Below are 26,747 nucleotides of genomic sequence, written 5' to 3'. Positions count from 1 at the left end.
GAGCATGCTGCTCCTTGGGCTGATGGGGAGCTCCTTCCTGGTCCATGGTGGCTCTCGACCGCGTTCGCAAGGCTGCGGTGACTCGTGGTGGCTCTCCCACAGCAAGCTGACCTTGCACCAGAGGCCAGCCATCGTCCTGGCAGGCTTGTTCAAGGAGAGGAACCTCACACCCCCAAAATGGTCATGGGTGAGAAAAGCATCCCCCAAAGTCCCCCACTCCCCCTGTATCCTCCTCTATGTGGAGCTGGCGCAGATACTGCTCCTTTCCAACTTTTGGGGTAGCGGCGTGCTGTAAGGGGGGAGGACATTGAAGAGCAAGTACGGTTTTGGGAAGGGCAGGAGCTCCAAGTGGTGGGGGACGAAGGAGAGTGTGCTGGGCAGCCAGGCAGTTGTCAGCTGCCCTTGCAGCGGTAAGTAGTATTCCACGGCAGGGATGGTAGCAGCGAGCTTTCTTGGCATCAAGCTAGGAGCCTTTCAAGAATAAAAATGCAGTCTCAGGTAAATCAATACAGACTTTTAGTTAGATACAATTTATGATCAACCTTATTTGTTTCCCTGGTGCTCAGTAATTAAGAAAAAAATTTTAGAAGAATAGACTCCCTAAAACCCAGTGGTATGCTGTCACCCAGGGAGCAAGGCAAAATACCCTTTGTTCTAGCCATGGAAAAACTCCTGACAGGGAAAGAGCCTGTGTGCCAGCCTAGGTAATATTAACTGTCCTGGACTTGGCAAGGACGTGGGTCAAGAACAAAAAGCGCTGGTCAGCCTAACAAGGCTGGATGTTGTAAAGAGATACTGTCTATAAAGAAACATTGCTTTGTGGCTGCAAATTTTGTATTTCTTCCTGTTCAGGAAATTTCTGATGGTAAAGATATTTTGAATCTAAGTATGATTTACAGGGAAGTGATTTAGAAGTAAAATGGGGAAGGATCATCCTGCAAGAGACACCTCACGGCATATTTACAAACCAGGTTTAATTTCATAAAGAAATGTGCTATTTGACCATATTTGCCAGCATTTCTCTTCATCATATTGCCATTTTTGTCTTTTCCAGTCCTTCTCCTCTGGGATAGTCCCATGCGAAGAGGTGACCTGGTGAAGGATAGGTATCTCTCCCTCCCTCAGTGGCTTTATACATAGCTTCCTATACTCACTGTGATATCTGACTTGGCAGCAGGAATGAAATCAACTTCTGTCAGATGCTGAAGGCCACCAAAGTTGCCAAACTTTTCATGTTTCCTCCACTTTGCTCGCTGGTTCTGGAACCAGATCTGGATACAGGCAAGAAAGAAAAGGCACAGAAATGAACAGGAGGTGGAAGAGGAACTGCTCACATCCAACTACTTTCCCTGCTCTCTGAGCATCAAAAAACATTGACCCCCAGCTTGGCAGAACCAGGAGCTGAATCTAAAGGAAAACATTGGGTTCAGCACAGCGCCTTTCACATTTTGCATAGCATGTGGGATCTCTGGACTATCATGACAGCCTCTTTTCTCTCGCAGCTCACAGAAGAGCTAGGATCTCCCTGTTTAAGGAAAGACATTGTCACAGGGTGCAGCAGGTCTTCCAGGGCTCTCCTGGGAAAGCAGATCCTTTCGTGGTGAAAGCTTTGCAGCAGTCAAGGCACACGGCATTCTGTTTTCCCTAGGAGGTGCAATTTGTTGCATGACAGGGGCTCTTCTACCCTGTTCCCAAGTGAATAGACTGGGAAAAGACCCACCTAGATGTTTTGCTGGGCTGCAATAAAAATGTGTCACCAGTGGAGTTGTAGTAACAGGGTTCTTCCTATATTTAGCTGGTAACATTTTGAAATTCACATAAGGGACCTAAGCAAAAGACCCAAGGGGATGAAACCTTCTAAATCATTCAGCAGTCTATGTTATCTGCCATCTCTTTTTCACTGGAAAACAGATGACTCATTTTCTCAGGGGAGTTTCTTTCATCTGTCAGCTGATTTGACCAGTCTGGCTTCTGGCTGAGGCACACAAGTATTTATTGTGCAGCTACAGTAGTGCATCTTGCTGCATTGCTGTGAAAAGTTGAATCCCCCTTCCATTATAGTTTCTAGCTGGCTTAGGAACTTGCTGTTTGAATGTAAGCAAGTGGTTCACATGAGCACAAGGTGTTAGTGATCAACACCAGATGTTACTAGATGTAAATATGTATGCATTTTAAACCAAATAATGAGCAGCTCAATTATTTCTGCATCTCTTGCCCAGGAAGTAATGGGAATGTCAGGACCCCCTGCTATATTGCTGGTAGTTAGCAGTATCTGAGGTTACTGAAAGGACAGTCTTGTTTATTTGGGCTTGCATGTGTTTGAGAATTGCTTAGTCTATATGAACTGCTCCATTCCCTTTCTACCATGCAGGAGTTATATGGTGAAACAGCACCATAAAAATGACTCCACTTTAACAGCAACAAAGTGATTGAAGGCAGAGGGGAGACTGAAGCCAAAATCCAACCTCTGAAATGCTCCTTCCAAAGTCTGCACATGGGATAAAGTCCTCACTTCAGGGATATTTATTTTTTTTTAATAAGGGCAAAGCTGTGTTCACAGACTGAACTGCTCTTTTTTTGCCCAACCAGCCCTCCAACAGCTACTGATATAATTTACTCTCTTCACGCTACTAACTTTCATTTTTCCAGTGTTCCTGAGCTATGGCACTGAGACAGAGCACAGTATTCCCATGTGTGTTCACGAAAGTCACACCAGTGCTAAAGCCAGGGACAAGTGCCTCCTTAATCCTGCTTGAGATTTCACAAAAGACTCATTTACCCTCTCAGTGGTCAGCAGGTTGTCCAAGGAAATAAGGACTAAAACAGAGTGCAGAGAGAGGGTGGCATGCCCCATGCTGTAGGAATGGTCTCCAGTTGTTGCTCTGTAAGATTGTCCATTTGTTGTTCTCTTGCAGACACATGACCAATGATCCAGAGCTTGCTGTACTAAAGAATCAGCCTTTTCATTATTTTCCAGTCCCTTAATCTTCTTACCACTTCATAGCACTATCATTAAAGATTTTACTGATTATGTAGTTCAAATTCACCTTTGTGTCCTTAAATGGTTCCTATGAGAGACCACCTTTGATATGTCCTCCTTTGCAACTGAACACCTGTTGCAGACCTAGCTTTTTGTCTACCAGCACATGCCATTTGATCTGCTCTGTTTTCTTAATCCAAGCAGGCTGTAGGATGAAGGCAAGGTCCTTACAGTGACATGCCATCAATGTTATTACCTTTATCAACCAAATACGTAGAATCATAGAATCGTAGAACCACAGAACCCAGTCCAACCGCCCTACTGTGGGCACAGACATCTTTCACTGCATCAGGTTGCTCAAAACGCCGTTCAACCTGACTTTGAACACTTCCAGTGATGGGACATCCACAACTTTTCTGGGCAGCCTGCTCCAGTGTCTTGCCACCCTCATCATAAGTAATTTCTTATATACAATCTAAATCTACCCTCTTTCAGATTAAAACTGTTGCCAATGATCTCATCATAAAAAGATGAGTTAGACAACATCTATTTTCCATAAACCTGTGTTGATAAGCATTAAATATATTACCCTTTCTTTAATTCTTCATTAACAGAGACTCCTATCGGCTTTATCACTGTTTTGCCAAAAATCAATGTTTGGCTGACAGGCCAGTCATTATCTGGTTGTCCTGTTTACCCTTTAAATACTGACACAACATTAGATTCCTTCAAGGCCCCTAGAATGTCTCTTGTGCTCCAGGACTGATTAAATATCAACACTGATGACCCAAAGTGCTTCTCAAGCAGCTTTTTGAGAGCTACTGGAGGTAAGTCACCTAAATGTCTGGATTTAAAAATATCTGTCTGTACCAGCTGCTGTTCAACATTGTCCTTATGGAAAGTGTTTCATCATCATCGTGTGATACTACCACCTTACCTGACATATTTCCAAGGATAGAGCAGAAATTATGACTGAACATCTTTGCCATTTCTGCATTATCCTTGACAGTCCCATTGTTTCTATAAAGTAACAGATCAAAGTAATTGTTCACTTTTTTTTGTTTGTTTGTTCTTAATGGACTTTTATCAAGTTTCTGATGATCCTTAATTTTTCTGACCAAAGCTTTGGCCTGTATCCTTCTGCTTTGCTTATTCATTTTTTATAATTTCTTGTTTCTAATATTTACTCACCCAGCATTCTTCATTTTGTGTTGCGTGTAGGCATACACACATGCAGGGATATAATTCCATCTATCTATCTACTTTAACTGTTTCACAGCAATCATACCTTTGTTTCTTGATTGGAGGACACAAGCTTTTTCACAGTTATGCAATGTTTCACTTGGTTACCCAATGGTTGCTCACTTTTTTTTTCCCAGTTAAATTATCTCTCTGAGGTGATTTGACTTATACTGCTTTTAACTTTGTCAAACTATTATTTCAAAGTACCAAGAGCATATACGAATTATCTGCACTCTATTTTGTTTATATGTGACAAATGCAATCAATCAAAACTGTAACAACTTGTAACTTGTACCTAAGTTGCTGCTAATTTTTAGTTCTGTGGCTGGTTTCCCTTTATCAGCCATGATAAGGTCAAATGCAGAATTTTCTGTGTCATGTGTAACACTGTCTGAATTGGGAATTTGGCGTCTGCAGTTCATACATGAGGGGCTTTTCACTACCTTTGTGTACATCTCAGGTTGATGTTTCCCATGATAACTCTTTTTTATCCCCCCCCCCCCCCGATTATAAATAATTTTTTAAACAGAAGATTGTCCTGTTCTTTCATGTGATTTGCTGGGAACACTGACTAGTAGCCCAGCTTGTGCTTTATACCATTGGAAATGCATTGTGGGTACACTGATATTGCTAATGGGCATATTATGTCTATGCTGTTCCAATTCTCCCTGTCACCTAACTATGAAGCAATATCATCATGGTTAGTTGATAGTCCCAGGCATATCATAGTCAATAAACTGCTCTGCGTTGAACTTTGGTTGTTAGAGTGGGATATGTGCCTAGAAGTACACTGATGACTCTAGCATTATGGCGAGTACAGGAACTGCCTCGTGCAAAAATCATCACAACAGTGCCTGGTAAACAACACCAAATTCCAATACACAGTGGTATGTATATTTTAATGTAGCAGATTTCATATGCAATAAACATTTGGGGTCAATTTTGAGCTCAGTCAGCAAGACTGCATTACAGATGGGGAGAAGTGGATTAGTTTCCGTGCACTGAAATTACAGCCAGGGAATTTAAAGCCTGTGATATCGAAATACAGAGCAGTAAGAAAGCATTTTCATTTGGGCAGTTATTTTCACTTTTTTGAGACCCTGTAGAAGATGGATGTAGATGGCAGTTTGTGCTGGATGTACATTAGTCTATAAAAGGTTGATAAATGATTAATAAATATTTTCATAAATGGCCGCTCTGTCGCTACAGAGTCCAACAGGTTGCTTATAACCATCTGTGACTCCTATTTGCTATGCATTTAGTATGCTTAGAGCTCCTGTTAACCCTTTGATTAATCCCATTTGCTTAGTCCCAGCTAGGTGACAAATACTTTTTTCCCTATTTGCAAAAGGAGAATGGTGATACTGGCCTCCTCTGTAAGGTAACTGAGAGGTCACGTATTTCATTAGCGTTGTCACCCAGGCATAAACCATTAAGAATGTACTCTGAATAAGGAGTTGGTGCAGTGAGCATAGCCGTTTGGAGACATAATGTACCTGAACTCTGGCTTCTGGGAGATTTATCTTTGCTGCCAGTTGGTTTCGAATATGGACATCCGGGTAGTGAGTCACTTGGAAAATCTTCTCCAGTTCCTGAAGCTGCTCAGCTGTGAACGTTGTCCGGATTCTCCGTTTCCCTTTCCTCTCAACTGTGCAAACAAGGAAAGGTGTATTGCGTTTTATAGGAGAAGGCCACAGGGCCACAAGAAGATTCAGAGATGCAGGAATTTCTGTAAATTGCTATGCAGCTGGGATGGCACCCACTCCAACACCTTCCAGAGATGTACTTACCATAGGTGACTGTCTCCTGACCCAGCAGTGAATGCGAATGAACTCCTTTATCATTCAAGGAGTGAGTCAAAAGTGCCCATTTGCAGTGCTAATTCCATGGACTCACTGCATGTCAACAGCTACAAAACCCTATGTATTTTAACCACACTAGCCCTGTAGTGGTTTGTCATCAAAGTCTTTTAGTGCTGGACCAGCCTTTGACCCCTTTTTGCTCCTGTCTGTCACATGCACACATCTGTTGCTAATTTATAATCCCTTATTAACTATTTGTGAAGAAACCTTTAATGTAAACTGAATGAAAAAGTAGATAGATACTCCATTTTGTCTTGGTGCTGTTCTCATGCCTGTAATGAAGCGCCATCTTTCTTTCAGCTGATAGCTTTTCCATCCCTATCTTTTCCCATCATACTGGTCTTACTAAGCTTTCTTCAGGCTCTGAGGTATTATTTTATTCCATTACCACTCTATTGATTTTGATGAATTTTCTCCTCCTGTATGCCAGCAAGATCAGAGAGTACCCAAAATGTGTGAATGCTGGGAAGGGAAGTCAACCATTCCAGACTAACTGACCACTGCTCTCTTTCCATAGCATTCCTTCAGCAGTATTTAGGGATATCCAGCAGTTTTCACTATAGTGTGACAGTTGCATTAAAAATGTTACCTTACAAAGAAAAGTCATGGTATTCTCCTGACTACAGTGTTGTGGTGTGGGGACTTTCTAAACAAGCTGAACCATAAGAACTACAAGGCCTTAAAACCCATGGAGCAGCATATGGGGAACTTTGGGTGCTATTAATTCCTAACAGTACTCTTGGACTGCTCCATTCCTTCACCTGCTGTGGTGTGTCCACACCAAAGACTTCCATCAGAACTCCTACACTGTTTTGAAAATCCCCTCCCACACCAGAGTATTTTATTTAGATCATGAACTCTGTATGCCACTTGGTGTAAGTTAGAATAAGGTCTAGGTTGCTATGAAATGATGCTGAAGGGATGATGTCTTGCAAGGAGGAGGAGAAAGGAGCAGCAGAAGTGAGCTCTAAGGCAGCTGATCTGCAGAATGTGGAGTTCAGCCTCATCCCAAGGCTGGAATCCTCTCTGATGCACAAATGGAGTATCTTCCAGCTGACATTGAGCGACCAGTGCAAAAAGCCATGTCCCAAGCATTGAGTCACAGGGTTTTTTCTACTGAGCTTGGAAAACTGCAGCCTGATAGGAGCATAAAAATTCTAATATCACTAGTGACTATGATGAGCTTGTTACTCAATGACCTTAAGTAATTTGCAATGACACCATGTTGCTCAAGAAAATGACCTTTTTAAAGAACTGCTTTTGGTCTTCCATGGTCTGATGACATCTACCAATTCATACTATGTAAGTAGATGCATATACTTCCTAAGGGGAACAGTTAACCAGAGAAGGTTATCTTAGTCCCTCAAAGAGACTTTGTACTTTTCTCCCCCCTTTTGTTCAACCATTAGCATAAACTTTTCCTTTTGGGGGCTAATGCAGTGAAAAAGGTAACTAAAACCTTGGCCAATATAAATTGGGCTCTGTGCCAACCAGAAAATGACATTTTTCATTCTGTAATTGAAACTTTATTGTGACTCTGTTGACACAGAAAATAAGGAATAAAAAATTCTGTCCATCGACTTGGTAGGAAGGTGCCTAAGACACGATACCTGGGGACCAGTAAGTGAATATATTCCATTGTGAATATTTAATCTTTTCTAAACCTTTCAGGTACTTTGAAAGGAAACCAGTCATGCAAGAATAACTGAGGAGTGTCATTTATCATAAACACTGTCAATACTCCTATATCTCAGAAACAGCCTAATAAAGCTGATGTCCAACACAGTTAAATCCATATCATTAGACTTTTCACCAGCCTATCAAAGTCCTACTCATTAGACTGCAGCGCTGGCTTCAGCCCCAAGAGAAAAATGTTATTTACATTGAATCTTGTTGGCACTACTGGGGCAGAGATCTGAAATGAGAAATAATTTTGTGCTTTTATGCTGAATATAGCAATGGGCACCCTCTCCTAAGAAGCCCTGATTACAAAGTTGCGTCTACTTGAACCTTCCCAAAAGATGGCTGTAAGGGGATTTATTGCTGTATGGATTAAAAGGTTAATATCGATGCTGAGACTATGAATCTCAGGACACTACGTCCCCTGTAGATATGATAGAGCTAACAGTTCATAATGGTGTCTCTTGTCTGGAAGATTTTCACCTCACACTTCTCTGTGTGGGTTGGCCTCCATATCCTCCTGGGAGATACTGCAGACAGGTAAGATTGAATACTAAGCTGATATTTTGTCAAGCACATCACGTTCTGTCATACAGTAATGAATCTCTTTGCTGTATTTGTATTGTTACAACGTATGGTCTTCATATTTCTGTAGCACTGCGCAATTCATTTAGCAGATCCCGACAAGTGAAGTTTGCACTGGTGTCAGAAACTTGAGGCCTCCCTGAGATGTCCTGTACATCACCTGAACACTGAGCTGAGCTCCTGCCTCTATCCAGGGTAGAAGACTGGCTCCACAAACCTGGGAGAAGCTGCAATCTACCTCCATCATTTCCAGAGTGGAGCAAGAGATCCAAGCTCAAACTGTGACCACCTCCTCGTTCCTGTGGTCCCACCTGTACATAAACATCTGGGAAGCTGACAGAGTTGTTGTCCTGCCAGGTTTTGTATGCGCAGGCACTCTATGTAGCTTCTAGCAATCAGAAAGCCTTCAGGAGAAAGAGAACAAACCTGCCTACCTGCCTACCCTCTGGAAAATTTCTGGATTAGCAAAAAAATCCCAATGTACTTTTTAAAAAAAAGTAATAGATTAATGAACTGAAATATAATTTCATGACTATGCAAAGCAAGAAAGAAACTGTCTACAATTTAAAACCTAAGTTGTCACATCAAATAATAAAAAAGGTGTATTTTAGTATTCCATCAGAATACAGCAAATAATGATTTAGTTCAGTATAAACCCTTCTGTCTCATACATTAACCAGACTCTACAGAATTGAGATGACTGAACTGGACCACGATGGGATTGAAGTGAATGCCAAAGACCAACTGGATCAGACCTCATCGAAGCAGGCACCATACAAACAGCAATCATTAGTTCTTGCCTGTAAGCACATATGATGACAGCTATCATCTCCTCTTTGTAATGGGGAATCAAAGCTAAGGCAAGACTTTTAGTGCCCAAACCAGGGACTACTACCTGTGCTAGAAAGGATTGGTTTACATTATTAGACCATGCTAGCTGCAGGACTTCTCCACAGAGTATGTTCACACACACCAGAGACAGAGATGATAATGTGGATATCTATCCTTGGCTACCAGCTTAAGAAGTTGTGGGTGCTGGCAGAACACTTGATACAGACTTCACTGGATTAATCAACCTAGATAGACTCAAGAAATCAGCTGTTACAAGCAATGCAATACCATCTCTACAGGGCCAAGGTGTGGAACAAACTCAGTAGTGAAGATCATGACTCTAGAAGGAGCTGCAAAGCCTGCCCTACAAAGAATATATGAGAATGAGAAGACAAAGGCTGTGCACAGCTGGTGTAGGTTTGGGAAGAAACTTTTAGTTGAGCTGGGACATCTTATGGTACCTGAGAGCTGGATCCATTGCCTTGAACGTATTTTAAACTGTGCTGGAGATGGGATGGGGAATGGATCTGCCAGATCATCTCTTACTCTATTCTGTCCCACTGGCAGCTAAGAAGTGTTCAGGACTAGAGAGCATGGCTTCAGAGAGAATAGGCTAGTGAGTTTCTGGTGTCTCATATAGGCTTCTTTGGTATGAAAATGACCCAAATAACTTGGTGATGGGCAACAGAAACTCCCTATCAGTTGACTCTTACATCCTCCTCATATTTCCTTCTTGAAAGGTGAACTGTTTTACAGATAAGACTCATGTAAAGGAAGGGTCTACACAGTGCTCAGAAGTGTCAATCCGATTTTTCAAACCTGAAACTCATCAGATTAAACAAAATACAATAATATGAGGTCAGCTATGGGCCAGTAGAGTCCGAAGGACTGGCTTTGATTTCAACTGGAAATGAAATTAAATTGCTAACAAAATAGACTCCTGTGAACTAATCAAGGCTTTTGCCAGTAGGAAATCTAGAAGAGTGCATTTTTTTTTCTATAAGTAATCAGCCATTCTGGTTTTGTTGTTTTTTTTTTTAAAAAAAAAAATATAAAAAATACAAAAAATCTGGGACTGTGTTAACTTTTTCTCCTGCAAGATGAAACTTTCTCTGACTGTAGTTTTGATACTTCCCTTTGCCTTGGGACCTTAGCTTAGAGATCCCATAGCAAACAACAGCATTCAGAATTACAGTCTAATAAAGACTCTGGGTGGAAGATATAAGACTAGAAAGTGTTGGAAGTGTAACATTGGCTTTACAAACGTGGCTCTAGAGTCTCTGGGGAAATAAGACTGTCTGAGTTTCCTGAGCTATTTTCTATGTAAAAGCTGGGGATATTCAAGTGTGCTTTTATGCTCTGTGAAAGTTATTTGCAGGTTAGCTGACTGCTGAAACCAAGCCTGAAAATACCAAGCAGCTAAATATGTCAGCATTTGCAGATGCTTAGAGATACAGCTGTCTATACATTGCCTTACTATTGACATTGGAAGGGCCAGATTCTCCACGCTGATAAAGCAGTATAGCTCCTTTAAATTCAGTAACAGGCTCCACTTGTCCTCTGCAGATCTGGCATTATTACTAGGTCAGACTTGGAGCAAGTTGGAACATTTGAACTTTGTAGAAATACAGATTCTTCTTGAAGCTAAGCAGTGAAAGGATGAGATCAATGGGTACAAGTTGCAGCAAGGAAAATTCTGATTACATAATACAAAAAAATGTTTTCCCCATGAAGGTAGTCCGACATGGGCCTGGAGAGGCTGAGAAGTCTCAATCCTTGGAGTTATTCTAAACTTGACTGGACAATAGCCTAAACAACCTGATTTGAGCTGGGCCTGCTTAAAGTTGGGGTTGGACAAGATGGTGTCCAGAGGTCCCTCCCAACTTACTTTATTATGTGATCTCTGACCTCCAAATATCCACATGGACTGAAGCCTCCCCATCATTCCTTTCCTAAAAAGTAAGGGAATTTAAGGCTTTAATACTATGCACAGCTCAAGGAGTCTGATTTGCAATTGCTTATTTACACAGTTTCAGCTTAGCATATTATGGCTTATTTCCACTATCCAGTATAACACAGTTACAAGATATTAAAGGTGTGAGGGAATCGATACCAAAGACTACTGCTTGTACCTGTTTGCTAAGTAAAAGATGTGCAGCTGCAGCAATGCCATACTTGGGCAAATTCATTCTGGAATATGGTCTGTAGGAGGCAAATAGCCTATGGTACAGCTTGCACTGCTGTTTCTCAGCTACCCCGCATACCTGAACCAGCTAGATAAATGCTACCTCAGGGAGATCTCTGCAATTGAATCTCCCATTTGCACTTAGCCCATTAGCGGGCTGAGACTGTATCAAGCCTACTTGGTCTTATTACAAGGATGCATACACTGGAGGGATAAGGAACTAAAAACCCAAGAAAAGGGCTGGAAATCAGTGCTGGCACGTATTTGCTTTGGAGTATGTAATCTAGGTAGACGAAAGCTGGTGTGATCAGTTTATCACGCTGCGATCCTCTTTGTCGTTTCTGGACAGACACCCTCTCATGGTATGCGATAACCAGATCCAAAGATTTTGCTGCTGCTTTGAGAAGAAGAGTGAAAGCAATTACATGAGCAAGCAAGTGGCTTTAGCTACGTATCCTCAGAAACATATTTTTCTCTGTGTAACAAAGTTGACTGTATCATTTGTTTCTCAGAAAGTTGGGAACATTGAAAAAGAGCCTCATTATATCTGGTTAAGTTCTGGTTTTCCCTTTTAGCCTCTTTAAAAGAAGTTCCTCTCTCCTTTTTAATTCAACCAATTACAGATATGTGGGTCTCCCAGCTGGTTCCTTCTTGTGGCTTTTCTGAATGTTGTTCTCTTGTGGTGACATTCTGTTTATGGCAGCCAAGCCCATAGCAAAAAACCCCCAATTGCAACTCTGTCTAAGAGTTATTACAGAGTGCTGATGGCATCAGGGCAAAACATGCTTGTCTGCGTACAGAGATGTGCCCATGGCAGTCCCTCTCCTAGTTAAAGAGGTGGCTCAAGGCTTTCAAAAGAGCTTGCGCTGCAGTATTTAGGTGAGAGTATGGCAGTGTGGCTAATCTTTATTAAAGTGATTTTTCAGCCTTTTTTAAGAAGGACTGGCGTAGCCAGCGAGACTTATCCTAATTGGATGGGTACAATGCGCTCCGGATAGAGCCTCCTGCTAGCGAAACGCAGCATTTAGCATCCAGCTGCTGGCGATTCAGGCTTTGCCAAAGTTAAGACAGAGCAGCAGGACTTGAACTTTTAGAGGCTTGACTTCCTCCCTTCAGTCCACAACTCCTTGACGGAGCGTTGCTTCCACCCTGGTGCAGAGTACAGTGCCTAATCACCTGACAGCAAGGCTGAAATGCAGAGAGGTACAGACTTTAGACGGCGTGAACAGGGATGCTAAAAATACCAGGCTAGAAACCTGTTTGAGCAAACTGTACAGTGGTGGCCAGGGGAGTTTCTTAGTCTGCTTGTCAGAGGAGTTGGCAAGGAGTAGACGGTATGTACGAAACCATTCATGTGGACAGTTCGTTGCAGAGGATGGTGCTCACCATCAACCTGACCCCCTGGTGAATTTAACCCTTCCGATCTGCCAGCAAAATGATGGCAGTGTTTACACGTGCTGCTGCCCTGAAATGGTGTTGTGCGTAACTCTGGCACAGCCAGTGGTCAGCGAAATATCTGGAGGAAGAAGCATGCAGGCCATGGTTTGAGGGACCCCAACTGACAGGGGTGTGTGTTAGTTTCCATCACCTGATATCAGTTCTCTACCTAGGCTAAATGACCTGCACCTTCACGAACTCCTTCAGGTCAAAGTGGATTCGGGGTAGGTATATGTGTAGTTTCCCCATTCAGCTAAATCTCAACCTCGAAACATACTTTCTGTGAATGTTCAGCTGTTGTCAAACTTCACCTTAAAAGCAGTGGCCAGCCTAATCCAAAAACGGTTCTCACCAGGGAAAACAGGTTCTCCACCACTCTCCCCACACTCTTTGGTCAATCACCTTTGTCAGAAACCAGTCATTTGCCCATGGAGAAAGCTGGGCTTATTGCAGGTTGCACAGACAGCCGGTTTTCTACTTTATTCCTGCTCTTTGTGGTTATTTGTACCTGCAAACCTCTAGACATCAATCAGGCATGCTTGTTTACATCCCTGCCTCAGAGTCTGTGCTCCCTCCAAGAAAGCACAATTCCATCATTATTTTAGTACGTAGTCTCCGCTGTTTCCCATTTCAGCATAAAGCACTTGCTAATACAGTAGGTAAAAGGCCTGCCCTCAATTTCAAAGAACAGTAATTAAAAGTACCAAATACCAGGGATGCAATGAGAAGTTCTCAGACAATTTAGGAGAAGCCAATAAGTACTCGTAAGACCTTTGAAATAAACTTATCAAGATGTGCCATCAACTTTACGAGTGGTCACATTACACAGATTTGACTAGCAGGAACAAATTAACCTCTGGGTCCTGTGTAATGTACCCTTTGGATCCAAAATTCCCAGGAAAGAAGGGGCTGCTCGAGGAAAGCATTGAATGCTAACATTTGCTTTAACTAAAAAAACCCAAAAAGCACGATGAAACAACATAAACAGAATTTATGACAGTCCCCCAACTGCTGACAGCTTTGCTTTCTTCAGTGCTTGCTTGTACCAGTGAGATTTCTATGTGAAGAGTCTGAAGGGTGGGAGTAACGGATTCAGGTTTCATGCCTTTCATTTAATATCCAGGGTGTGATTATAAACAGTCAGGCTTCAACGAGGGAAAAAACAAAGAACCAGCCTTCAACAATGCCTCAGGTAAACCCACCAAAACAAGGTCAATGGTCTGCTGCATTTCTAAATGTATATAGGAATATTGCACTTCAGAGACACAGGGCTGCAGGGACTATTCACACTGATAAACAGAAGACTGGTACGACAGCTAATGGCAGCCAAATTATATACATAGGCATTTATTTCTTCCTCCTGCTTTTCCTTTTCATTTAGAATTGCTTCCTTTTGTTCTGCAGGACAATGGGATGCTTGTGCCCTTTCTTGCAGTCCCACTGGCATATTCTGGGCAGCCGATATTTATCTAGGATTGTGATTATACAGTGCTTCGTTGTCTCTTGGGTGTTTCATAAATGCATTAAGATAAGTCAGCATATTGGGGAAAAGACTGTTCTGTGAGAGATAAACCGTGCTCTTTCACAGGGGTACATGGATTAGACCATCTTGTCCACAAATGAACAGTACAAATGAATTTATGGCTTCAGAGAAAACATAAACGCTAAGCTAAAGATACCTGCAATTGGCATCAGTACAGAGGGGGCATGACTTATACTGGAAGTTCTCCAGAACTGAGATCATCTCTGTATTTCCTGTTGTCTTTATGATAATTGCCACCAGAATTTGTCAATATGCTTTGGGGTCAAAGATGCTATCATAATAATAAAACAATTAGATTAATAAAAAGATCCCTGAGCTCCCAGTCAGCAATGTGCAGAAGACTTCTGCTATGGAAATATTTGAGTGATGTTGTCTCATTATGGCAGCCTCCTCTACAGTGAATAATGAAGACATGAGCTTCAGGAAATAACGTCCAGTTTTTCCCATGGCCTAAACCCCCCAGTTTCTGGTGGAATTAGGAGCCAGCTCCATTTACTGAAGCCTGATCTACCTTGTACTTGAATTATTGCCCAGAGAAGAAATCCCACAAGACCAGTGTCTTAAGGTGATGCTGCTATCTGGCTTCTCCAAGGCACTGACTGCTCCCTCGCTGGACAGGAGGACTGGAACCATTACCCATGTGCAACACTGGACACACTCATCCACTGCCTTTGAATGTAAATATTTACAGTGCACACACACAAATGTATACAATCGGACTCAGTATGCATAAAAGCTTTTGCAAAGGAATTGCCCATGGGGATTTGAACTAGGCTGGGATCTTGTACGTGGCAGTCTGCAGCAGGAGCTGCTGTAGGTCAGGCAGGCATGGGGACATGTCATCTTCTTGGGCTCCAGTGCTCGGCTGTCGTGAACTGGCCAAGTCCCAAGGGTGCCACACAGAGCAGAGAGAAGGAATGAAAAGGAAAGCGGGAGCTCGGGACATGTTGCTGTGATGCTGACCGACAGTCACAAGAGTTTGCCCTGCTTGTTCTTAAGTTTTAAAGACCCTGGCAGCGATGGTGGTTTCACATAGCAAGATGGCAGCAATTAATCATTTCACAGAGAGCTGGCCGAAGCAGAATCTGTACCCACTGCTCCAAAGTAAGGCCTCTCTCAGAATGCTCTCCTCCTAAAATGGGTTTTAACACCACTGCTTCCCAAGAACCAGGTTTTCCAAAAAAGTTCTGCTGAGCTTTTTGTGCAGAAGGCCACAGGTGAAAGCACTCAACGTTCAGAATGAAGGCTTCCAATTTCAAGTGGGGGCTTAGCAAAACTAAATGCCACTGTCAGCACGTCTCTAGCATATGAGGGCTTTTCTCTTTTTTTTTGCTTACAATGCAGCCTCTAAGTTCAAAGTGCAAGAGGCATTGCTTCCTGTAAATGGTTTGTGATAAGGGCATAAATCTATTTAGTTTAATGACACTGCATTTCTAAACCGCTTAGTCGCAGAGGCCATTTTGTGGGAAGAGCAAATTTTTAGGAACACTACAGTGTTACAGCGTTTCCTGAAAATACGCTCCAAATTCACACTCAGGGTCACAGTCAGGGTGCTCTTGCTATCTCAGACCGCCTGCCCATGAAGGACGTAATGTCATAGCCTCGTCATCATCTTTCTCCTCCTATCCAAAAAAGCGCCAGACAAACCCCAGCCCTCCCGCCTCCAAGGTGATTGTACAGCACGCTTGATTTCTTCGGCTCCCTGACAACTATACAGATGTGTATGCTTAGTCAGAGCCTAGTGCCCTGCCTCCCAAATTATGCAGGTGTTTTATATAGATAGAGGCGGGCTGCAAGAAAGAGGTGAAGGAATGCCCAGCCGAGGATTTCTGATGTTTTTCACATCAGAAAGCTCTCCCGCTGCTGAGGTTAGTGCCGTTCCCCTGGGAGCTTGTAGGCATCCTCGGTGTGGGTGTGAGGGAGGTCTTGGGGATACCTCCATGGCATATGCTACGGGCATTTGGTACTGCCTGGGTGCCTTGTTAGAGGACCCGTAACCGGCCTGGAGCTACCATGCCAAAAGTGCATCTGAAGCACTGCAGAGTCGATAAGCGTGGAAACAGAATTAAATCTGCTATCAGCTTGAGCTCTAAGGATTACAGACTGCTTCCAGGGATGGTGCAGTCTACCTCTCCTGCAGGTGCTGCTGCTGACATCGTCTGGGAAAGGTGACTCCAGCCACAGCCAGAGGCAGGAAAAAAAGAACTGCCAGCTCTTCCCCCCCTAACATAAAGTGGAGGAAGGAGGCTGAAGCTTATGATGCTGGAAAGGATTTTAAACCCAGGCCTCCAGCTCTCTGCTAAGAATGACACAGTGCGTGAACAGGATCCGAAACATCATTGTTTGTGCACCGTGGGGAAAATGCCAATCCAGTGCTTTAGGATCCTCCCCCCTCCTTCAGCCAGTTTCTGTCAAAGGCTCAGCAACTGCGGGAGCCAGGAGCCTAGAAAATGGCAGATCATTAAACCTCTCCTTGGTTTCAAAACCCCACTGCCACAGGGGAACAGAGGGATTTTGTTTAAAATGCCTTTAAAATATAAGTTGCCATTGAAAGGGCCCGCTCAGCTTGGCTCAGTTTTGTGCAGATAATTACATGCTTCTTCCCTGCTTTGCTGATGAGGCTGGTACCGACCACCGTGCTGGTCAAAGAGTACTGAGTTGGGACAGCCACCTCCCGCCTCTGTCACCCTGGGAAAGCCACCTCCCAGCTCCAGTGTGATCCCCATGGCTGGGAACTCCCTCCCGCATGAAATATACTGCTTTTATCACTCACAGGTAACTCCGAGTACCAGATACAGCCCTGGCTCTTCTGCGAGAAGGCAATGTGATTTACCCTGCTGCCATCAGCTGCTTGCAGCTTACAGGGCAGAGGTAGGCTAAAATATCTGGTTATCTTACAAGGCTTCTCTCTGCATCGAGACAGATGCCGTCTCGTGCAGGAGGAGGAGGTGACAGCAGCTTGTCACAAGACTCATGTATACCATAGCAGCAGCAGCAGGAACAAGGCTTTTCTTTCAAATGTATTTCACAAAAAGAAATGTTTCCTCTGCCAGCTTGCGCAGTATGGGCTGAGGAAGATGCGTGGATCCCAGTGAAGCCAGCTGAGTAACCCTGCATCTGCCATCACACAAGCCCATTCAGAATCTTAAATGGACTTAATTAAAATTGCTTTTTTTTTTTTCTTTCAGAAAGGAATGAATAATAACAAACTATGCAGGAAACACCTTACTGCTGCTACTGAGAACCTGTTTTCTGGAGTGTAGTATGATCATCTGTATTAACCTGTCCTAAACCTCAAAGAACTTAAAGCAGTTTTTGTCACATGCTGCTAATAAATTGCAGTGTGTCTGTTAGGAACTTGTCTTGTTCAGGTACCATGTATCCTGCTTAGCTTAAAGTCTGTGCGCAACATATTGACAAAATATATTTGTAGCGTCCTTTGCTTTGGCTAAGAGATAGACTGCTGTTTACCTGTGCTCACAACTAATGAAATTAGCAGACCTACCAACGTGGCCAGGCTTGAAAATTGTGCCTAACGCATCCTGCATGCCAGACCTATTGCACATCAACAGTTTGTCTGTGTGCATGCTGATGACCTCTTCATCACCTGTACAATGGGTCCAAGGTGTACAGAACACATCGGGCTGATTCAGCGTGTTCAGCAGCCTGGCTCCCCGTGTTGTGCAATGCCCATTTACGAGGAAATGGGTGTTGCACAACCTGGGGACCGAGGCTGCTGAACATGGTAACTCTGTAGATTGCCACCCCAAGTAGGAGGGCGATAAACACCCAAAGCAGTCCCTATCACTAAAATTGGTAGAGTTGGCAGCCCTGAGCCAGGTCTTTAGCTCAAAGGGTGGGTCTCCATGTTTTCGATGGCGAGACTGAAAAACCATCCCTGTGACTTAGCCAGGAGCTTAGCAGTAGAGATACTTGTGACGTCTGTTCCTAGGTATTGCCATATACATCATTGTAAGATAACAGCTATGTTTTGGGGTACTCTGGGAGAAAGTTTGGGTATAGAGGCACTCACCATGAAGTGAATGGTCCACCGGGAAATCGCGTAGCTGATCTTCTTCTTCCTCGTGTTTTCTTTTGCCTTCCAGGTGTTCACGTCCTGTGTCCTCACCCAGGGGCGAAGCTGGGCTGTCAGCAGGTCTCCTGCAGTGAGCTGCCTGCACTTTCTTTGCCCTGGCCATGGGTGTAGCACACATGGCAGGGAGAAGCATTTTGGCTGAAGGTACATCACAGTCTAACTGACTTCTGCTGCTGGAACCTGTGAAGGACACAGCACAAGACAGCTTTGAATAAAGCAACTGTCGTTCACCGCACCTTCCAGTTTGTGTGAAAAAAAAGAAGCATGAGTGTAGTATAGATACTTTACCATTCAAACCTGATCATATTTAAAATGGCCTTAATCCTTCTGTGCTGTACATCAATGCCAAGATGACCCCATGTTGCAGGGGCATGATCCCGGTGGATTTGACCCCAAAATCTAGCCTGTTCTCTGTTTCCTTCCACCCTAAAACTTTCAATGGTCCTTGTGGGAGATTTTCAAAAAAGGACTGTAGAAGTAAGGAGACACAACAAAATGATCAAGAAAGCTCAGCTTCCCTGTCAGCACCCAAATTGGTGGCTGCCTTTTCTGAAGAACTTGGAAGTACAGTAGGTGTGGAGCTGCTCTGAAAACGTGACAGCAGGATTGCCGTGGAATTTGCTAGATGCCAAATGCTTTCAAAAATCTGGTCCTTTCTTAAATGTCCCTGTAGGTACATCTACCCGATAGGAAGATGCGCCATAGGATAGGCTAAAGGTCAGTGTCTTCCCTGATTCAGGTCCATTTGTCCTTTCTTCTACATCTGGGCTGCCTGCCCCTCAGATTTAGGCATTGGAGATTTCTAAAGGCAGCCTTTGCCCCGGCTGTCAACATTGCCCATCTGCCTTTGTGACAGGTGACACTGGTGATATCTAGGAAGGTACTGACAGCCAACTCATCTTCATGATATCACCTGCACGCTTTTGTTGACAGAACAAACATAAGAGAAGTGCATATTGGCCCATTTTGATGAAGTACAGTCATAAGGTTAGCTTAGATTTGAGGATGGGTGTTATAAACAATCTCAGCGGGAGCTGATGGTAACCTCAGCAGTAACCAGTGGTGACACATGCTAGGACACCTCACCCTGAGTGGTGATGAAATTGGTCATGGTGTTGCCTTATTACTAACACCATCATATCTGTGTGTAGCAGGGGCACTGCAAAGATCTTTCAGATTAGTTTTCTGTCCTTATGAATGTAGTATGAGCCCTTACTCTTCCTTATAAAGGTAAGTGGACCTTGCAAAGCCATGCACTGAAATACAACGTGCTGGGAAGCCTCATGGCTCAAGGCAGTGGGCTGTCTGTGGCTGTTAGCACCCTAAGAAAGGTATACGAAATACTCCCATTCTCTTACCCGCTCTTTTCTACATTAAAGTCTAGCCATAAGCCCCAATTCTGAGTGCTTTATGCACTGCCTTTGGTAGATGCAATCAAGGGTCAGGCTTGACTCTTCAGACACAAGATAACTGGTTCTGTGCTGCTTTAATGGCAAACCTAGAATTTTATCTAGTTTTCCTCCATGCCTGGATTTCTTTGCTTGGAAAAGCAGAGAGAGAGGCAACACATAAGCATAATGGACCCATTGGGGAATTTAGGTTCCACGGTTAGCATGACCCTGAAGCAAACGTGACAGCACAGATTTGTCTGCTGTTACCACCAAAGAACATTAAAATATTAATGCAATAATGGACTGCACTCCTGAGCAGTCACCCAAATCTAGGCTCTGGGGTTTGCAGTACCCGTGGCTGTTCCCCATTCCCTTCTCATATGTAAATAGCAGCAGGTGTGAACCCCACCAGGCTGTACTGGAAGAAACTCCATTTTAAAATACATATTTTACTTCTGGTGCAGTATCTAGCATTGGCAAAGCATCTAACTTTTCAGACTTGTCAGAGTTTTATTTTCTGAACAAATAACAAGTTCTATTTGTAACCAGCCTTGGAGCAATAATAATTATAACATCCAGAGACAAAGTGCCCAATTCTGGCCTCAGTAAAAGCCTACACAACAGGAATTATACAGAGGGCTGACCCTGACATGAAGAAAATGCAGTTACAAGAGCCCTGGAAATTAGCCAAAGCCTCATGTCAATAAAGGATGATTGTCAAATGTTATCTTTTGAAACTATCACCAATCTTTGGGTAAACTTCTAAACATGTGTCCAGCCATGTTGACCTTAAAAACCTGTTATGAGGTCCACCTCTGTGTTTGAGGCATATTGTGCAAAATAAGACTCATTTAATTCCTTTGGGATCAACTAGATTTGAGTTTTCTGATGAGAAAACAGTGAGGTTTTGAACAATATTTGTGGGATAAAGGAGGAGGATAAACCTGGGAGTGGTCACTAGCATGGGGCTGGGGTTAAATGATTTGCTCAAGAACTCAGAGGGTATCAGTGTCAGCATACGTTCTTAGCCCAGGATTTCTATCTATCTCAGTCTCCCATCCCTAAATTAAGGACTACTTGCACTCCCTTGCTAGATGTGATGCTGCAAAAATGAGTATGTTGCAGAATTGATGGTGCTTATATCCTACAGTAATGAAGAACATAAGGGGACCTGAGCAAGGTGTTCTTAAGTGCAGTGATTAAAGCTTTCTAAGAATGACACTGGCATTTTCTAAATTATAGAAGGCTTTTCACATGTCTTCATCCTTCATACACAACTCGCCCCCCTCCCCCCCCGATTTTTCTCTGAGAAGCTCGCATACCCCAGTGATGAGCACAACTTATGTATGAGCATGGATAGAATAATTATAGGCTGAAGATAAGAAAACAGGGAGGGAATGGAAGACTGTCCTAGGCAGATGGGAAAATACCAATGTCTCTGTGAACTGGTGAAAAGGAGTGGGAGGATCAGTTGTTTGAGATCAAAGCAGCAAATTAGAGCGGCATGAACCTTAAAGAGAGGCTGGAAAAATCAAGGAAGCTTTCTGGAGAGTAAGATTGAAGGTAGATGATACTGAGTTTAAAGCACGTATCTGAGAGTTAGGAGCCCCAAGGTCTAGTCACATTTGCATTGCAACCTCCTCTGGTGCTTGTTGTCCTGAACAAACAAGGACACTGTCTGAAGTGGTAGCTCTTTAGGCCACCCAGTATTTTTCAGTGCATATTCATGTGACTCCAGCAGAGCGCTCTGAAAAATACCTACGAACTGGCATGGGGTAAAATTTCCTCCAGGGAATGCAGTTTCTTTTTTTTTTCCCAGGGATGGCAATGACATTTCAGCCTGGCACAACATGAGATATTTGTTACTGTTATGCACAGAAATGACTTTGACTTGTGGCTCAAAATGGTCTTTTTGGCTTGACTTTCAATTGCGTAGGAAAGGATGGGAAATTTCAGGCAAGATAGTAAGATTTCCTTTTGGAAGCAGGAGTTTATTTCAGATGGCCTAAGTTCCATTTAGTGAGCCTTTTTGTGTAATCACTGGAGAGAGACAGACCCGTTGTAGGCATAAGGCTTATGATTTTAGGGTCTTACTAAGGTTGTGAACAGGGAAGAGTCTATTACTGAGAAGTGCAAACAGCTTTTTATTGTGCTGTTTTTGTCTTGCTTCTATACCTTTTTTTTTCTTTCTTTCTTTTTTTAGGTGGATTGATTTCCCTTGTAATAGGTGGGGTAAATTGGTGATATTGGCCAGGTGGTATCTGTACAGTTGTTATCCATCAGCTGTTTCCTCTTTTGCAATAAAGCTGGGTGGTGTGTTGCTAAGGGTGAAGTAAACAATCACCATATTGACATTTGTGTGTGAAGTGGCAGTTGTACTCCTATTAATTTGCATATCCTTAACATAATGGGGCATAACACAGGCAGAATGACAAAATTACTGTATCTGTTACTGCTTTTACTATTAATTTCCCAGGTGTAACGTCCTCATCCCAAGCTCTCCTTGACTTGATAAAGGACCTCCTGTTGGTAGAACGTCACTGGCAGAAACTGGGGGAGTAATGAACAATTATTTCAGATGTGCTTTCAAGCACAACGAAATCAAGTTCCCAGGGATTTCAGAAGAAGAATTTCTTCTGAAATAGGCCTGCTAGTCTTCTCTGTTTAAAATGAGAGAGTTGGCACTAGGGAGGAGATCAGCACTTGCTGGGTGTTTATTTGCATCCCTTGCAAAGGCCATGGTTACACTTTCTAGGCAGTGTGACAAAAAGAAGAGAGAAAGCATAGACTGAATACTAAAATGTCTACTTGTTCACTATTCCTTTTTTAACTTGGTAAGAGTCTTTAAAAAATTTCATTAGACTTCAGATCAACAGCTCCAGTTCCAGGTCATCTAGTAGTTGTGGTTGTGCAGTAAACTCACAAATGGCTGATACCAGAAGAGGAAAGTCGCATGTAACTGGGAAGTTGCACGCTCCTGGGGAGACTGCACACTCCTTATTCCAAGTCCCACTGGAATTACACTCACAAAAACCTGTGAACTTAGGAGTCAGGCCCAGAGATCTTCTCATACACGATCAAGTCCTGCCCCAGCTTTCCACGAGAGGCTGGTACTGTACATCACAACACCTTTTTTGTCAAAGAATCATAGAATAATTTAGGTTAGAAGCAACTTCTAGAAGTCACCTGGTCCAGCACCCCTGGGTTTTCTTGGGAAAGGGCTCCAGGGTAAGCTTTGTCTATGTATGATGTCCCTCATTTCTGACATTCTGCATCTTCTGGTCCTCTGGCCCTACCCATCTCCTTGGCTCTTAATGGCTAGATTTAGACTTCAGGACAAGTGTGATCTTGGTACCTAGACAGCCTTGGTCAGCAGACGAGCTGGATGACCATTTCTGGCCTCGGTATTTACCTTATGGTAGCCATGCATATGTGTGTGGTGCCAGTTCTTGCTCTCATATAGATCATGGCTTGGCTCAGATACATACCATATGGGATGTGGGAAATGTTCTTAAAATCCATAGTAAGATATAACTCAGCCCTGACCTGTAGTACTTCCTTTTTTGCTGCTGCTGAACTGTTCTGGGAAAGCAGCTGGATTTGTATCCCATCCTGGAATTTCTAACAAGTTCCCTAAATCATTTCAGTTCCCTGACCTTGCCAGCACCAAGCCAAATTAGATATGACTGACTCTTTACACAACTTGTTTAATGCCAGTGTTATATGGCATGAAGTTGAATGACTTTGATGAAATACAGCAATTATCCCAAGATGTACAGCATAGGGTATTGCACTTCTGAAATAAATAAACATACCTATCTGCAAAGATTGGCAGTTCTGCTGGGAAAGCAACGGGTAATAAGCTTAGGTATCTTTTTGGTGTTAGGAAGAAACCAACAGTGAAAAAGCTTCATTTTCATTCTCTTTTTTAAACATCCTTGATCAATTTTGAAAGCAATGAACAACGACATTTTGGAATACCTCTACAGCTTTCCTGTCTTCCCAGCTCCAGTGACAGTTAAGTGAATCTTCATGTGTATATACTATTTTCATTAGCTAACATTTTACATTGCCTTAAGTATTTTAATCCAACCTTGCTTTCTAGCCAGGGAGAGAAGAGACACTATATTCTCTTGCTACAGCTATAGTCTCTCTCTGGCAGGGTGATGAAGCAAAGTCAAAGGCAAGGCCTGGCTGTTCTGCCTGCATTGCTTTCAAAAACTGACTGTACTTTCAGGTGGAGCAATTTGGGATGAAACAGTACTGGCAGTGCAGTAATGCAAGCCTAGGAACTCACCACGTCCTGCATACAGATTTTTCAGATCTTGTATTTGGAGCGGCACACTTAGCCGAGACACGCAGTGGAACAGGGCTTCAACATATTGATCGTGAAACAGACTTAATATAAAAAGGTCCTGTCTCTGCCACGCTTCTCTGTTCCCAGAGGAGTCTCATGTTCTTAAAATGCAGTTCTATGGTCCATGTTATGAACAGCACTTCATTTTCAGTGGTGTTATCTGTCTCACTTTGGATCCAGTGGCACAAAGTGACTGCCATGGACCCTCTGGAAAGGACTTCCAGCTCACAAAAACTCACTCCCACAGAGCTCACACCAGTATTTCCCCCCTTCACAACCTGGCACCTGGGCTCCTTCAGCACACGGGCCCCATTATGCTTGTACCGGCATCAGCTATGTCCTTGTCCACCCCTACAAACTACCAAGCTCTCACTTGTTTCAGGACCATATTTAAAACGTGGCCTGGGTCTGCTGTTGTTCACTATTCAGGAAACCTCCGAATGCTGCAGCCCTCCAGCAGTACCAGTGGTGAAACAGCCAAGCAACACAGCAACCTCACCTATCTTTGAAGCTGCCCTTTCTTTGAGCAGCTGGCTGGACTTCCAGATGACCTTAAGAGGTCCCATCCAACCTCAATTATCCTATGGTTCTGTGAAAATTCAGCAGCACGCTGTCCCTCTTCCCCATACACAGGTTTCTGTGGAAAGCCGCAGGTACTGGCGCAAAGGCAGCGGTTGATATCCAGCCCCAGTGCTCGGGGCTCCCACGGCTGTGAGATGTCTTGTGGGCTGGCTCTGCCCCGTGGTCAAGAAACAAGCTCTGGACAGAGCGAGTGAAGTTACCCTGTCTCGGAGGTGAACAAGAAAGTGCAAATCTCGTGCAAAGCAGGGCTGAGAGGCAGAGTTAGTGGGACTGGGTTTGAGCCCAACTGGTGACTAACGTTACACTAGTGAGTGTGGTGCTCATTTCACTGTAGTTTCCTTCCCAATTTAGGGCGTTTGCTTTCCAATCCAGGCCAGTATCCAGTTTGGACAAAAAAAAAAAAAGCACTGAAATTATGTGAATAAGCAATGGTTACTTGGACTGTCAGGTTTTTGGAAAAAGACTCTCTCCCTTACTATTGGGTGGTTCATCCAGTGTCCTGGGAAATGTGGTCCTGATCCATGAAAGGATCTCTCTGTGTTACAAAAAATGAAATGTAGCATTAAGCTTTGTTGAAAGCAGTTGAGCGGGAGGTGAGTGAAAATTTTCTGTCAAAACTACAGATCATTTTTCAGTTAAGTGGATGTGTTTGTATACATAAACCATCTCCTTTTCATGGAAGATGTAGATTAAAAAAGAAGAAGAAATACTAAATCCAGAAAATGTAGGCCATTGGTCTTTTTTTAAGGAAAAAAAGAGACCATTTCTTGGGGGGTAAAAGCTCACTCAAGGCCAAAATAACTGAACTGAGGAAACTGAAGTCAAGAAAGCTAATACACTTGCTGGTTTGCTAAGATCAAAGCCATGCTGGTTTTCTACCAGCTGTTTTTATTGAGTTCATGAAAGGACCTAGTGTCCATGATGATAAGGAGAAATGATTAAACACAAATGCTTTCTCTTTTCTTGTTCCAGCATTTGAGTTCTAACACTCCTTAGCTATCATTGCCCTTACAGACCATTTCTCCTGCTTGAGGATGAGTGGTCGAATTTATCAGAAAATGGTACTGATATGAGATTTGGCTGTAATTCCAGACAACTGTCAGCTCTTGATATAAGTGAAACTCCAACAACTTCATTAAGTTGCAGCAGTTTTAGGTTAGCTTCCTGAGTTTGAATGCCCGTCCTTCCTTATGACAGGCGATTCTTTTCTTTTTTTTTTTTAATAACAAGAGTATTGTTTTTTAAAGGGAAAGACACCAGGACATTGTATTTGTTTACAATAAGCACTTCTCACTGTTACTGAAGAGAGTTACCTGCAACAACCGTTCAGGTTGCATACCCACCTCTCCAGTGACACTGGGGCTTCATAATGCACAAAATCCCACCAAAGGCTGGCAGCAGAGCCCAGTCTACTGCAAGGTTGAAACAAATTATTTTTTAAAGATTATTTCTGTATATATAATGAATGATTTGTACCCGATTACGGAAATCCCAGATTACTACAAAAGCTTAAGAATAAAAATTCTACATAATCAAACAGGATAGCTTTAGGGGTTAAAAAGAAAGGAGCATTTTCATTAAGTGTTATAACTGGTACTTACCAAAGGCCAGTGGTGACCCTGCTTTTAGGGCTGGAGGTCTCTCAGCATAGTTACTTCTGTTCCTGGTTCCACTGCTTAGGGCTGTGCTGGCAGAAGGTTTCTTTAAGATTTCCTCAATGGAAAAGGACAGGCTGGGCTTCCCCTCGCTGGCACGCACCCGGGGGTCTGTCATCTTCCTGACAGAGTGGCCACGGGGCAAAGAGTCCTCTCCTGCTCTCCCGGCTCTTGGTGCACCCCAAGAAACATGCAGCTGGGAAGGTTCGTGTCTCTCCCCAGCCGTCCCCCGCCGACCTGCCGGAGCGCCAGGAGGAGAAACAAAAGCGACCCACAAGTGAGCACACGTGCCTGCTCCTCTCTGCTGATCACCTTGGGACC

The 26,747-nt window shown here is 43.3% G+C and overlaps 1 protein-coding gene across 1 annotated transcript; it reads right to left on the bottom strand.

Moving 5' to 3' along the window:
- Positions 1-234: 234 nt before the first annotated feature.
- On the bottom strand, positions 235-26,544 carry ISX (intestine specific homeobox). Its single transcript, XM_052789998.1, has 5 exons — positions 26,373-26,544; positions 18,379-18,621; positions 5,719-5,870; positions 1,155-1,271; positions 235-471 (listed from the first exon to the last, which is right to left on the bottom strand). Exons 1-5 carry the CDS (start codon positions 26,542-26,544, stop codon positions 235-237), a joined length of 921 nt encoding a protein of 306 aa, XP_052645958.1.
- Between the last annotated feature and the right edge of the window lie 203 nt (positions 26,545-26,747).

Source organism: Harpia harpyja, chromosome 6 (genome assembly GCF_026419915.1).
Source record: "Harpia harpyja isolate bHarHar1 chromosome 6, bHarHar1 primary haplotype, whole genome shotgun sequence".
Classification (NCBI taxonomy): Eukaryota; Metazoa; Chordata; class Aves; order Accipitriformes; family Accipitridae; genus Harpia; species Harpia harpyja.
This window is presented reverse-complemented; position numbering and strand designations above follow the sequence as displayed.

Coding starts and splice junctions, on each gene's coding strand:
- ISX (XM_052789998.1), bottom strand. CDS start 26,544: ATGACAGACCCCCGGGTGCGTGCCAGCGAGGGGAAGCCCAGCCTGTCC. Junction 18,622..26,372: donor AGGGTCACCACTGGCCTTTG/GTAAGTACCAGT, acceptor TGTCCTTCACAG/GTTCCAGCAGCAGAAGTCAG. Junction 1,272..5,718: donor TCCCAGAAGCCAGAGTTCAG/GTACATTATGTC, acceptor GCCTGTATCCAG/ATCTGGTTCCAGAACCAGCG.